This window comes from Capra hircus, chromosome 6 (assembly GCF_001704415.2).
Source record: "Capra hircus breed San Clemente chromosome 6, ASM170441v1, whole genome shotgun sequence".
NCBI lineage: Eukaryota > Metazoa > Chordata > Mammalia > Artiodactyla > Bovidae > Capra > Capra hircus.
This window is the reverse complement of record NC_030813.1, coordinates 85,836,212-85,851,957: the sequence shown is the minus strand read 5'-3', so window position 1 is coordinate 85,851,957 and position 15,746 is coordinate 85,836,212. Positions and strand designations below refer to the sequence as shown.

The window sequence follows — 15,746 nt, the reverse complement described above, 5'->3', positions numbered from 1 at the left end:
TAGATAAATAAATATAGATACAAATATCATGTTTTTTTATTAATTTATCCCTTGATGGACACTTAGGTTATTTCCATGTCTTGGCTATTGTAAATAATTCTGCAGTGAACATGGGGCTGTATATATATCTTTTTGAATTAGTGTTTTCATTTACTTTGAATAGAATACTCAGAATTGGAGTCATATGATAGTTCAATTTTTTTTTTTGATGACTCTCCATACTGTTTTCCATATTATTGCACCAATTTACATTTCCACTAAGGTGCACAAGTGTTCCTTTTGCTCCACGTTTTCCCCAACACTTATTTGTTGTTTCTTTGATCATAATCATCCTGACAAGCATGAGGTGATATGTCATTGTGGTTTTGATTTGCATTTCCCACAGTGATTTTGAGCATCTTTTCATGTACCTGTTGGTAATGTATGTGATACCTTTAGAAAAATATTTCTTTAGATACTCTGCTCACTTTTAAATCATATTGTCTTTTTTTGCTATTGAGTTGTATGAGTTCTATGTATTTTGGATATTAGCCACTTTTTAGATAAATAATTTGAAATTATTTTCCAGGTTGCACATTAATTTTGTTACTGGCTTCCTTTGCTGTGCAGAAGCTTTTCAGTTTCAGATGGAGTCCCACCTTTTTTTTCCTTTTCTTCTTCTGTTACCTTTATTTCTGGTTTCAAATCCAGAAAATCATTTCAAGAGCTTCCAGTCTATGTTTTCTTTTATGAGGCTTATGGCTTTAGGTCTTACATTAGAGTCTTCAATCCATCTTAAGTTTTGTGTATGGTGTAAGATAATGGTACCATTTCATTCTTTTGCCTATAGCTTTTCAGTTTTCCCAGCATTATTTCATAAAGAGATTCTCCTTTCCCTACCGTATATTCTTGGCTCTTCCATTGTAAATTAGTTGACTATGCAATGCATTGGTGAAGCACTGTGGTTAAGACACGTTCTCCTGACTTTTAAGTTCAGTAGCTTTATTATTTAACATAAGCACATAAATGAATTGTGTGATACCTCTTTAGTTTTTATAATACCTTTTTATGCCACTGATTCATAATGCAGAGTACTGTGACTAGCCTACTTGATCTAGAGTAGTGAAATATCACTTTATTTAATACAATATTAATTTGCTGCTTAATTTGATTGATGTGGTTAAAACAAAGATGTACTCCCTTTGCTTAAAATCTAGTCTTTCAAAAATGGTCAACAAGGTGGATATATTCAGGAGGGAGTTAGTGGATGTTCAGGGCATCCCTCTCTTTTGGAGCATTGTTGAGGAGTGGTCCCAGGCGGAATCATTTGAAAGTCGACCAGATGACCTTCTGATCGTCACCTATCCCAAATCTGGTAAGATCTTTTCATTTATTTGTACTAGCTAACTGGTTATTGATCCACATGTGTAAGCCCAATGATCGGCAGATCACTTGACAAGGGAATATCTGGAGGAGTTGTGGGACAGTTTTGTTACACAAAGTCACTTCTTATTTTGAAAGATCTGCAACTGAGTGGTGGCTATATCTGAGAGGAAATTAATGATATTGGAATTTCTTTTTATATTCAAGCAAAAACAAACTACATAGATAAAGAATTTAAGAACATTAGAATACATATGCACCCATAAACTTTCTATACAAGTTATGTTTAAATATTTTGCTTATTTTAATATTCAAACATATTTTGTAAAACAGTGTTTTGCTATTTCAAATGTATTTATTTTGTGAATATGTTTAGAGGTATTTTGACCTGAGACCAAACTAGGGTGGAGGTATTGAAGATACTGGAAACCCCCTACAAAAGGTCCCTTGCATGCACTGATGCACTTAGTGCCCCTGACCCTTGCAACAGTCCAATAAGAACTGGACATGGAACAATAGACTGGTTTCAAATTGGGAAAGGAGTACATCAGGGCTGTATATTGTCACCCTGCTTATTTAATTATATGCAGAATACCTCATGAGAAACGCTGGGCTGGGTGAAGCACAAGCTGGAATCAAGATTACAGGGAGAAATATCAATAACTTCAGATACACAGATGACACCATCTTTAAGGCAGAAAGTGAAGGAGAACAAAGAGCCTCTTGATGAAAGTGAAAGAGGAGAGTGAAAAAGTTGGCTTAAAGCTCAACATTCAGAAAACTAAGATCATGGCATCGGGTCCCATCACTTCATGGCAAATAGATGGGGAAACAATGGAAACAATGACTTTAATTTTTTGGGCTCCAAAATCACTGCAGATGGTGACTGAAGCCATGAAACTTAAAGACACTTGCTCCTTGGAAGAAATGCTATGCCCAACCTAGACAGCATATTAAAAATCAGAGATATTACTCTGCCAACAAAGGTCCATCTAGTCAAAGCTATGGTTCTCCAGTAGTCATGTATGGATGTGAGAGTTGGACTATAAAGAAAGCTGAGCACCAAAGAATTGATGCTTTTGAACTGTTGTGTTGGAGAGACTCTTGAGAGTCCCTTGGACTGCAAGGAGATCCAACCAGACCATCCTAAAGGAGATCAGTCCTGAATATTCATTGGAAGGACTGATCCTGTAGCTGAAACTCCAATACTTTGGCTACCTGATGTGAAGAACTAACTCATTGGAAAGGACCTTGACGCTGGGAAAGATTGAAGATGGGAGGAGCAGGTGATGACAAAGAATGAGATGGTTGAACGGCATCTCTGCCTTGATGGCCATGAGTTTGAGCAAACTCTGGGAGAAAGTGAAGGACAGGGAAGCCTGTCCTGCTGCAGTCCATGACGTCACAGAGTCGGACACGCCCGAGAGACTGAACTGAACTGAATTTAGAAGTATTTTGCTCTAAGCAAAATACCTTCTGACTTTAGTATACAATTTCAGGAAGGAGAGTTTAATATAAAAATAAAAATCAATAAATGTTTTTACTTCCCTAGTGGTTCAGTGGTTAAGAATCTCCCTGCCAATGCAGGGGACATGAGTTCCATCCCTGGTTCTGAAAGATTACATGTGCAATGGGGCAACTAAGCTCATGTTCCACAATTACTGAGCCTGCACTCTAGAGCTATGTGCTGCAACTACTGAGCCTGCATTCTGCAACTACTGAAACCTACATACCTAGGGCCTGTGCTCTGCAACAAGAGAAGCCACTGCAGTGAGAAGCCCATGCACCACGGCAAAGAGTGGCCCCCACAACAAAGACCCAAGATAGCTAAAAATAAAGGAAACAATTTTTTAAAAAGAATCAATAACTTGTATTTCTCAAAAACATATATGACTGAATCACTTTGTTGTATACATGAAACTAACACAATATTTTAAATTAACCATACTTCAATAAAAAAATGTGTATTCCTTCAGATCATTTTATGATAGCTTCCCACTTTACCCAGTAATAGATATATAGAAAGGTATCAGAGAGATGAGGCTCTCTCTTGCCTTTTATCCAGTAAATTTACTTGCACTCATAATCAACCAACTGTCCTAATTACAGAACTCTCTAAAGTCAATTTTCCTTTATATTCCTGCTTCGTTTCTTAAAAGAATTGAGGAAAATAAATTTTTAATAAGTTTATTGGCTACTGTTCTTTTTTCTAGACTATAAATATTAAAACTACCTCAAAGCAATATGTTACTAGTCCTAGGAGGAAAGCCCTGCAAAGCTTGGGGGATTCTGCTGCTGCTGCTGCTAAGTCACTTCAGTCGTGTCCTACTCTGTGCGACCCAATGGACGGCAGCCCATCAGGCTTCACCATCCCTGGGATTCTCCAGGCAAGAACACTGGAGCGGGTTGCCATTTCCTTCTCCAATGCATTGCATAGGAATATAGGGTTCCTTATTTTTAATTTTTATTGGAGTGCAGTTGATTTACAATGTTGTGTTAGTCTTGGGTATATAGCAGGGTGAATCAATTATACATATATTCACTATTTTTTTTAGATTCTTCTTCCTTATAGATCATTATAGAGTATTGAGTAGAGTTCCCTGTGCTATATGGTAGGTCTTTATTAGGTATCACTATTATATATAATGGAGAAGGCAATGGCACCCCACTCCAGTACTCTTGGAAAATCCTATGGATGGAGAAGCCTGGTAGGCTGCAGTCCATGGGGTCGCTAAGAGTCAGACACGACTGAACGACTTCACTTTCACTTTTCACTTTCATGCATTAGAGAAGGAAATGGCAACCCACTCCAGTGTTCTTGCCTGGAGAATCCCAGGGACGGGGGAGCCTTTTGGGCTGCCGTCTATGGGGTCGCACAGAGTCGGATAAGACTGAAGCGACTTAGCAGCAGCATTCTATATTATATATATTTATATATATATATATATATATAAAATACTGTGCATATATATATATATATAATACTGTGCATATATCAATCCCAATGACTCAATTTATCCTTCGCTCCCCCTTTTCCCCCTAGTAACCATGTTTGCTTTCTACATCTGTGATCCTATTTCTGTTTTGTAAATAAGCTCGTTTTTATTGCTTTTGTTGTTGTTGTTGTTGTTTAGCTTCCACATGTAAGTGATAACATATGGTATCTGTCTTTGTCTGACTTAACTCAGTATGTCAGTCTCTAGGTCTATCCATGTTGCTGTAAATTGAATTATTTCATTGTTTTTTATGGTTAGCCCATAGTCCATTGTGTATGTGTACTGCACCTTCTTTTTCCATTTCTCAGTTGATGGACATTTAGGTTCTTGTCTATATGTACTACAGTAGGAATAGTCCATTGCATTAGATCACTAGTGCTCCCCAGGTGGTGCTAGTGGTAAAGAACCTGCCTGTCAATGCAGGAGACATAAAAGATGTGGGTCTGATCCCTGGTCAGGAAGATCCCCTGGAGGAGGACATGGCGATCCATTCCCGTATTCTTGCCTGGAGAATCCCGTGGACAGAAGAGCCTGGCAGGCTACACACAGTAGAATCACAGAGTTGGACACGACTAAAGCAACTAGCATGCACATATATATGTGCCACACAGTCCAGTGGAATAGTAGTCCACTGTATATACGTGTTACATCTTTATCCATTCTTCTGTTGATGGACATTTAGGTTGCTTTTATGTCCTGGCTATTGTAAACAGTGCTGCAATGAACATTAGCTGCATGTATCTGTTCAGATTATAATTTTCTCTGGATATACTGGACAAATATATATACTGCAGAAATATAAATCAATGGGATACGATAGAAAGCCCAGGGACACACCAACACACCTATGGTCACCTAATCTATGACAAAGGAAGCAAGAATATACAATGGAGAAAAGACAGTCTTTTCAATAAATGGTTCTGGGAAAACTGAAAAAACTACATGTAAACAAATGAAATCAGAATACTTCTTAACACTTAACACCACACAATAACATAAACTCAAAATGGATTAAAGATCTAAATGTGAGGCTGGATACTATAAAACTCTTTAAGGTAAATAGGCAGAATGCTCTCAGACAGAAATTTTAGCAGGATCTTTTCTGAGTCATCTCCTAGAATAATGAAAATAAAAACAAAAATAAACAAATGGAACCTAATTAAACTGAAAAGCATTTGTACAGCAAAGGAAAATATAAACAAAATGAAAAGATAGCCTTCACAATGAAAGAAAATACAATATTTACAAAAGAAACAACCAACAAGAGATTAATCTCCAAAATATGCAAACAGCTCATGCTGCTCAAAATCAAAAAAACAAACAACCTAACCATTTGTTAATTTTTGTTTTTATTTCCATTACTCAAGGAAGTGTATCAAAAATGATCTTGCTGCAATTTATGTCTGAGAGTGTTCTAATTATGTTTTCCTTTAAGAGTTTTCAAGTATCTAGCCTTACATTTAGGTCTTCAATCCATTTTTAATTTATTTTTGTATATAGTGTTAAGGGAGCTTCCCTGGTGGCTCAGTGGTTAAAAAAAAAAAAAAATCCACCTGTCAAGGAAGGAGATGCAGATTCAATCCCTGGGTCTGGAAGATCTCCTGGAGAAGGAAATGGCAACCCACTCCAATATTTTTGCCTAGGAAATCCCACGGAGAGAAGAACCTGGCAGGCTACAGTCCATCACAAAGAGTTGGGCATGACTTAGCAACTAAACAACAATAACAAATGGTATTTAGGAGCATTCTAAAGACAATTTTTGGAAGCTACCATCATTCAAATAGTTCACCTATGAAAGTAACCCTTGAAGGTGAACTTTTTCTGGCATAGTAAGAGTTAAATGGCTTCACATAAATTAATCCAATGCTCTTTATTCCTGTTATTTTCTTTTTAGTTTGTTTCCCTTACAATCTATTGAGATTACATCTTAAAATTACTAATATTTCGGTGCCCTGTTGATTTTTTTATAAAAAGTTTCAAGTTAATGAACTCATTAATGGGCTAAACCATGTGCTATTTTTTTCAAATATTGTGGAAGGTAAACATTTACAGTTCAAACCATAAATTGGCATCTTTTTCAATCAGATTTCATTGACCACCATTCAAACCACTCACTAACAGGAAATAAAATGTGCTATATTGTACTTTGGCATTTAGGTCTCTTTTTCTCCCCCTCATGAATCATCACTTAAGCCAAAACCAGTTGCTGTCATTTAGTCACTAAGTTGTGTCTGACTCTTTGCGACCCCCTGGAGCATAGGCCAGCAGGCATCTCTGTCCATGGGATTTCCCAGGAAAGAATACTGAAGTGAGTTGCCACTTCCTTCTGCAGGGGATCTTTCTGATAGAAGGATCAAATCTGCATCTCCTGAAATATCAGGCAGATTCTTTACCACATGAGGGAAGCCCAAGCAGAAATGAGACCAAGCAACAAAAGGTTCAAGGGTAATAATGATTTGCCTCATCTTTTTCTTAGTACTATAATTGTCAATGTAGAAGGACAGAGGAGAGAGACTCATGCTCATGATGTAGGGACAAGGAAGAGGAAGAGTTGTCTGTAAGAAAGGACTGAATAGTAAGGAAGTCTAAAGTACTCTAATACCTGGAACCAATCCAAAGTTGCATCTACAGACAGATCATTCTTCAGAAATGCTGTGTGCACAGATCAGTTATTTAATTCATATATTTAGTTTCTATCCATGATTATGCAATTTAGAGACTATTATTACACACTGGGTAAAGAGGAAGAGGATAGAAACAATTAATAAGGTATTTTTCTCCTAGGTACTATGATGTTTGTTTTGTTTGTTTAGCAGTGCCTCAAAACCCTGATCATTGAGTGCCGTAGACAATTGGGTAGAGCATATTCTCATACACTTAGGTCCATTTCTCAAAAGACCAGTGAGGCACAGTCTCAGAAAGATCAGAGCGACTTGGTCTGCCCTGTCATTCAGAATCCATTGTCTTTTGTTGGTGAATGACACATGGGTCTCCATGGATGCATCTACAATGTCTTCTTTGTTTCCCTGTTCACCATTCGACCAAATGTTTAACATTTTTACCTGAAGTGCTCTTTTGACCCCAAAACTAATAATCTTTTTATTTTAATAGGAAACATACAAATTGCTGGTCAGATTCACTAAATGTGACTAATTCCCTCATCCATTTCACCCAGGAGGGTATGCTATTGCTACTTAAATTCTGTCTGCTTAAAAAGTCATGCTTATGTCCTTTGCCTGCCTTATTTTCATGGTTATTTTAATCAGATTTTAGACATATAGACACACATACATATGTACACAGTACATATGTATATGTTCAAGATAGATACTGATATCTCCTAAGAAAAGAGATACTGATATTTCCTATCTCCTAGAAAAAAAGAATGCAAATGAAGAACACACTTTTAAAAATATATTACAGTGCTTTTCTACCTCTATTAACTCTCTCATATACTTTTTAAAAAAATTTTATTTTTACTTTATTTTACTTTACAATACTGTATTGGTTTTGCCATACATTGACATGAATCCACCATGGGTGTACATGAGTTCCCAAACATGAACCCCCCTCCCACCTCCCTCCCCATATCATCTCTCTGGATTATCCCCGTGCACCAACCCTCTCATATACTTTTTAACACAGAAGTTTTGAGTTTCTTTGATTCTCTTTTCCTCAGGAACAACCTGGATTAGTGAAATATTGGATTTGATCTATAACAATGGGAATGCAGATGAGTGCCATTCATGGAATTAATAATTCCAAGACTTACAAATGGTAGTTACTCTTAATGTTCCTTTTCTGCATAGGATTAAATCCCTGTTTTTGTGGTGCTTGAAAATGATACAGACAGAGCTTGTGCAGTTGAATCATAAGTGTCTACAATAAAAGAGTAAGAATTTGGCTATGCCAATACCCATATTATAGTCAACTTCCACCCAAAGATAATATCTACATATGAAGACATTTTAATGAGTTTTTTTTTTCCTGAATAGGACACACAGAAGCTTTCTTTTAATATTTAAATAATGTGCGATCATTATATGTGGAAAATTCAGTGTTTGATTCATTATAGAATCATGTCTACTATTATGTAGCTGATGTTCACAGACTCAAAGAAAATGATGATGGGAATATGTGGTTTTGTGTTATTAAAATATTTAAAATTAACCATGGATCTCATGGCTTAATTTGATTTTAAGATTTGAATATAAAAAAGCTGGAAAGAGATTTTGAAGTCCTGTAGTTCAATTTCCCCATACGGTAAATAAGAAAAAGAGGAAGATAAATGAAGGAAAAACTTGGACAACTTGCACTTGACTTACTGCCTCAGCAATCCTTTTTGTCTGAGGATTTATAGACACTTATAAAGATAATAACCCCCATTATTTATAAATAAAAAATCCTAGCTTACCAGAATTTATCAGTTTTTACCTTATTGTGGATCTCAGAAGTATATGAGGGCATGTAGTAATATATCCGTTTCAAGTCACATAAGGGAGTTAATGTTTACAAAGTCTTAGGTTATATTTTAATTAACCTTTATGCTTCCATATTTAAAATGTAGTTTAACTTTTATGCTTGCTGGTGTTGAGGACTTGAATAACATGCAGTCTCCTTGATTAGCGAAAACACACCTACCTGTCCAACTTCTCCCTTCTTCATTTTGGAAAAATAACTGCAAGGTAGCAAAATTTTAAAAAAGCAAACTTTATGTTGTGATTACTTTGACTAATTATGCAGAAATTAAGATGGGAAATTGCAATCCCTGGATAAATCATTGAAAAAAATAATAATTTCATCCATATATCCCAAGGAACAAAATAATACCACTGGAGACAAGTGCTATAGATAGGATTTTTCTCAGTGCCCAAACACTGAGAATCACTCAGGCTTTCTCTTCTCCAAACTGTCTTCTTGTCTAAATCCCTTCACTCATTGTTTTTAAACAATGGATGTTTAAATAACTCAGAACTCCTTCATTAATTCAGTATAATTTTAATTTACCAATATGAACCTATATATAATTTATAATATAACCTGGATTAGTAAAATATTGGATTTGATCTATAACAATGGGAATGCGGAGAAATGTAAAGAGATACAATATACAAACGAGTGCCATTCATGGAATTAATAATCCAAAGACTTACAAATGGTAATTTCTCTTAATGTTCCTTTTCTGCATAGGATTAAATCCCCCTTTTTGTGGTGTTTCAAAATGATACAGACAGAGCTTGTGCTGTATAACATACAGCATGTTATAATTTATAACATTTCCCTGTTGGCTCAGTGATAAAAGATCCACCTGCCAAGTAGGAAAGGGAGGTTGGATCCCTGGGTTGAGAAAATCTCCTGGAGAAGGAAATGGCAACCCAGTCCAGTATTTTTGCAGGGGAAATCCCATGGAGAGAAGAGCCTAGTGGGCTGCAGTCCATGGGGTGGCAAAAGAACTGGACATAACTTAGTGAATAAGCAACAGCAAAATATTACATTGCAGGTTTAGCTAACTACTATACTATGGACTTCACTGGTTGCTCAATAGTAAAGAATCTGCCTGCCAATATGAGACACTGGTTCAATCCCTGGGTCAGGAAGATCTGCTGGTGAAGGAAATGGCAACTCACTCCAGTATTCTTGCCTGGGAAATCCAGTGGACAAAAGAGCCTAGGGTGCTACAGTCTATGGGGTTGCAAAAGAGTTGGACATGACTTACAACAATGGATTTGTAGCAACAACAATGGATTTGTTTCAAGCTACCTTTTTAATAAGCATTTTTTTAAATAAGCATTTTAATTCATGTAATGTTTAAAGTGAAAATACATAAATGCTAAGGATATGGATTGATGAGTTTTCTTTTTTTTTTTTGAGAGCTTTAAATATTTAATTAATTCTACTTCTTGTAATCTTAATCATTCATGCAAAGATCTATATACAAGCGTTCCACGGAATCATTACCTATAATATGGCAAAGACTGAAAATAGTTTAAACAACCAATAATGATTTTGAAGAATTTTTAGAAAAAAGTTCATGTTAGATGAGAAATACCAGGAAAAATGCTAAACTTGAAAAATATCAAATATTATTGTTACACATTTACTATGTAACTATAAAACTCAGAAAATACTCCAAAATATTGATAGTAGCTAATACTGAATGAGAGACAGGACCTATCCTCCTCCATTTCTTAGATTATCTTCACTTACACTGTACTACTTGACTTTCTGAATCAGAACCCTCCAATCTAAGAACAAATGCAAGAATTTTGAAGGTGCTACAGTTGAAAATAAACTCATCATAGGTCAATTTTATTTTCAGTAGTTAAGAAACATTTAAGTACCAAACAATGCAAGTGGACCTTGAGCACCCAAGGGCCATTATAGCCAAAAGATGAGGCCCCCATAATAGGCAACTAGTGCAGGAATCACTGCCCTAGGAAGGATGCACTGTCTAGGCAGGGCCACCAGATCAGACCCCCCTTTCCCCAGCCCTGGCTTAGCGGGCAACAGGGGGCCCAAAGCGCTGCATGGTTCGCATCACCAGAGAAAGCTGGTCCAGAAAGTTGACAATGGAGATTCGAAGGAGGCGGCAATCTTCAGCTCTCCAGCAGACGGCCAGGACATTGCCGCTCACTGTGAGCTCCTTCCCAACCGCCCCACGGTGAGGTTCGGTATCTGGGGCCAGGGACCCACGGGCAATCTCTGCCTCCAACGCGGACGGGAAAGGCACGCTTAGGGTGAATACGCATGGTCGGCTTCCCGGCCTTTGGGAAGAGTGCTGGGCCGGCGCGACACCCGGAGCTCCGTGGTCTGCAGCGGAAGCAGCACCCGCGCTGCCGGGGCTGCCCCGGCCACCCCCGAACCCCCGCCGGCCCTGGCTTTCGGCGCCACCCGCCAGGCTGCCTGCGCCTACTTCCCCACCTGTCTCCTGCATGGCTGCCGTGCTCCGCCTCTGATGAGTTTTCACAAAGGGAGCATACCCACGAAATTAGACCCCACAACAAGAAATTGACCAAGAAATTGAATGAGGAATAGAGCCCGATAAAGCTCTGTTCCTGTGCACTTCCAGACAGGAACCCCCATTTGCAGAGATAATCACTATTTGTGAATGTTTTCATCATAAGGTGATTTGCCTCTTTTTCCTGTAAAGTAATTCTCTTGAATGTTTAGCTTATTTCATTTAATGTAATATCTGTGGGATCAATTCTTACCATGCTTGCTATTTTGCTTTTGTCTTGGTTTCTTAATATAGACCTGATTACGTCATAAATTATGGCATCATGAGCAAAAGTAGCTCACTAGAGATGCAAATTCTCAGGCCCAAATCCAGCCTACTGAGTCAGAAGTTATGGGCTTGGGGTCCAGCAATCTGAGTTTTAATAAGACCTTCGAGGATATTTGGTTCATATTAACATTTGAGAACCGCTGATGTTAGGCATTCCAATACGTGCATGTGAATATTTCACAAATTACTTATTCATGGTATAATTGATGGACAGTTGGGTTAGTGTTTATTGTCAGTAATAAAAGTAGTTCTGCAGTGCACATTCTTATGCAAGTATTAAATAGCACATATATGTTTATATTTCCCTTGGTTACACATCTTGGGATAGAACTGCATCTTAAAGTGTGCATTTGTCCAGCTGTAGAAAAAAATTTCCAATTTCTTTTCAAAGCATATGCACTAGTGTACACTTTGATCAGTAGTATATGAATCAAAGTTCTCCATGTCCTCATAAATCCAAAATATAGCTAAAAATACTGGCACATGGTGGCAAATTGGTGGCATCTCATTGTGGTTTTACTTTATATTTTCCTAATGATTAATTGTTTCAAGCAAGTTTACATAGCTTGCTGCTGCTAAGTCGCTTCAGTTGTATCCAACTCTGTGCGACCCCATAGACGGCAGCCCACCAGGCTCCCCCATCCCCGGGATTCTCCAGGCAAGAACACTGGAGTGGGTTGCCATTTCCTTCTCCAATGCATGAAAGTGAAAAGTGAAAGTGAAGTTGCTCAGTCGTGTCCGACTGTCAGCGACCCCATGGACTACAGCCTACCAGACTCCTCCATCCATGGGATTTTCCAGGCAAGAGTACTGGAGTGGGGTGCCATTGCCTTAGATGGCACCTTTTCTGAGGTATGTGTACAAATCCTTTGCCTTTTTCTATAGGGGCTTCTTTCTTTTTAATTATTAAGCTAGAAGTTCTCCATATAGTCTTGATACAAGTCTTTTCATAAGATAATTTAATTTCTTTATATCTTACTCTGTTTTATTTTTTTTTCCTTTTTAACTTTCTCAGCAATATCTTTTAAAGAAGTTTTTAATTTTGGCGTTGGGGGATATATCAGTTTTTTTCTTTGTGATTGGAACTTTCTGTAATTGTTTAAAATGCCATCCCCCAAATCATGAATATATTCTCCCTTCTGTTTGCCTCTAGAGGCTTTATTGCTTCAATTACCACTTTTATATCAAAATATCTGTTTAATACCTATAACCTAAGTAGTAATGTTCTTTTAAAAAAATTGATATAATAATTTTCTTTCTTTATGACCGCATTATGCAAAGGTTTAAAAAGTCAGGGACGTCTGCCCCATAAAGCATATAGTCTTATTCTGCTACTGCTAAGTCGCTTCAGTCGTGTCTGACTCTGTGCGACCCCATAGACAGCAGCCCACAAGGTTTCTCTGTCCCTGAGATTCTCCAGGCAAGAATACTGGAGTGGGTTGCCATTTCCTTCTCCAATGCACACATGCATGCTAAGTCACTTCAGTCATATCCGACTATATCATACTCAAAAATAGAATAAAACATCCAGTTACTTAATGCATTATGAGCAGGTTTATATCCTTCTTATGGCTTTGCTAAACAGCAGGTAGGATGTACAGACATCAAGCAAAAATATTTAGTGACTTCCTATTACTATCGAAATATATTTGCAATTATGTATTAATATATTTGTGGTATGTGCTATATTGTAATATGTTTACAATTATTTCTATTTCAATTTTTAAATAGGTCACAAATAATCTAATATTGCTAAAAGAATAAATACATACCGAAAAAAATGTTCTTCAATAACCAACATATATAGTCTTTTAGAATACATCAAATACTGTGGAGAAGACAGATAAAATATTCATGTATATATACATACATATGTATATATATGAAAAATTAATTACATCTCAGCAAAGTAAGTGTCAGTACATGAAGTAAAGATTCTCTGGGGCAAAGTAGTCTCTCTCTCTGGCTATGCTGCACAACTTGCAGCAACTTAGTTCCCAAACCAGGGATAGAACCCCATGTCCCCTGCAGTGGAAGCACAGGGTCCTAACCACTGGACTACAAGGGAAGTCCTGAAAGAAGTCTCATAAATGAAGGAAAATTTTGATCAACATCTTAAAGAAAAAGTAAGAGATTTTCAGATTAACAAGATCAGTTTAGAAAAAGAAAACTATATATCCATAGCCTAACACATGAAACAGCAAGGCATGAGGCAGATTCCACAAATGGTTTAATGTGGTTGGAAAATTAATCTGGAAAGCTAGGCAGTCACCAGACCTGCAGATCTGAAAAAGGTGTTTAGAGCATGTCTTTATCACCTCATCTTTAATAGAATGAGCAAAACAGCTGTTGTTTTTCAGCTGTAGTTTTTCTTTTGAAAAATTGATTGATTGTACTTTCACTTATATTATCCAAAATGTCTTTGTATGTGTGTTTGTGTCTACCTTTGTTTTTTAGTCAAAATCTAATTAAAACAAATGTGATGAGGAAGTAAGGATATAGTTTATCATCTTAAATCTAGAAGTAAAAACTCACAGAAGCTCCCAGAAATACCTTGGTGTTAGGTGAACTGGGGAATATCTCTGAGTGCCTTTTATCTACATTTCTATCTCACAGACTTCATTAAGGAAATAGAAAGCAGTTGATTCATCACCATGGTCTCTCAGTATTGAAACAGAAAGCAATTGAGAATGTTTGCAAAGTTTAGTATTTTCTCAAGAAATTATATCAGCAACAGAGTCCAAACTCTAAACTTTTGAAAAGTCCCTTTCCACTCATGTCACTTCTTTCCCCTTTCTAAGCCTGTCCAGAATATGAGAACTACTAGTGGTATGGGATTATAAAAGTTCTCATTTCCTTTCTCCATCAGTTGGAAAAGAAGAAAGCTCAGATTCTATTTAGATGAAAGGAGATTTCTTCCTGAAATACATTTTTACTTAGAAATTTATTTACTTCATAAGTGGCTAGGGCTTCATTGTTTTCAGGTGGGCTTTCAGGGGATAAGTAGTATTTATAAGTAGTATTTTCAGGGGATGAGTAGACTTAATGGACTTCATAGGATTTGCCAGCAAGGCATAGCAATATCACTTTTAGTGGGAAATGTGTTCAAAATGTCTGCCTTCAAACATAATTGACATCTTAATACATAAATTTTACTCCCATGTCAATCATTATAAACAGCAATGATCATTATGCACATTGATTAAATGTATCCAATAAAAGGTAAGGTGTTTTTTCAGCTTTATAAGTTTGCTTTTTCCTTTCATTATTAGTTTTAACAAGTTATACAGAGAAATAGTCTAAATTTAGGAGCAAGTTTAGTTCATTCTTAAAATTCAATATTTACTATAATTCTTATTATACTTGGTTTTCCATGTGTTAAGAGATGTTCTTCTTTTGAAAGACTAAAGACAAATCAAGGATGTGAGATATGAGAAGTTTTTGTGTTATATATAGTCATGAATATACTATATCAGAATATAAATATAAAGCTTAGGTTATGATTAAAAAAAGGAAAATAAACATTCTGCCAGGGTAAGCAAAAAAAAATACAAACGATTAGAGAATATAAATGAAATGATGATTTTCCCTATCTCTCCACAGATGGTCTATGTGGCACGGAATGCTAAAGATGTAGCCGTGTCTTACTATTATTTATACCAGATGGCAAAAATACATCCAGATCCTGGTACCTGGGAGGAATTCCTAGATAAATTCATGACTGGAAAGGATGAGTCTAAATCTTATTTTAATGATAGAGTTCCATTGTGAAAAATCTTTTTACAAGGAGATACAAGGTTTAAATACAAATATTGTATTTACTATAAACCTAATATATACCCAACATTTTTACTAGTGTATGAGGAAGATAGACAAAGCAAAAGATATAAAACAAATAGTCTCTTCCCTTTAAAGACTTTTGGGGAATATGAGACTTAGAGAGTCTTCAATCCTAAGTCTCTGTTTTGTTACTGCTTAGTGACCACTGATAAGCACTTTCTTACCTTCCCTCCCCTTGTATTGTTTTGATTTTGTACATATCTTTTGGACTTTCTTTTCTCTACCATTTCCTTCATTTTTATTATATAAACTGGAAATCCTTG

General features: G+C 36.6%; 1 protein-coding gene and 1 pseudogene across 1 annotated transcript; one reads left to right on the top strand and one right to left on the bottom strand.

The window, feature by feature from the left end:
* Positions 1,207–15,746, top strand: part of LOC102178524 — a 38,059-nt pseudogene continuing 23,519 nt past the window's right edge.
* On the bottom strand, positions 10,635–11,305 carry LAGE3 (L antigen family member 3). Its single transcript, XM_018049536.1, has one exon. It carries the CDS (start codon positions 11,290–11,292, stop codon positions 10,855–10,857), a length of 438 nt encoding a protein of 145 aa, XP_017905025.1. The 5' UTR covers positions 11,293–11,305; the 3' UTR covers positions 10,635–10,854.

Excerpts from the sequence above, each read along its gene's own strand:
- LAGE3 (XM_018049536.1), bottom strand. The coding sequence starts at position 11,292 with ATGCAGGAGACAGGTGGGGAAGTAGGCGCAGGCAGCCTGGCGGGTGGC.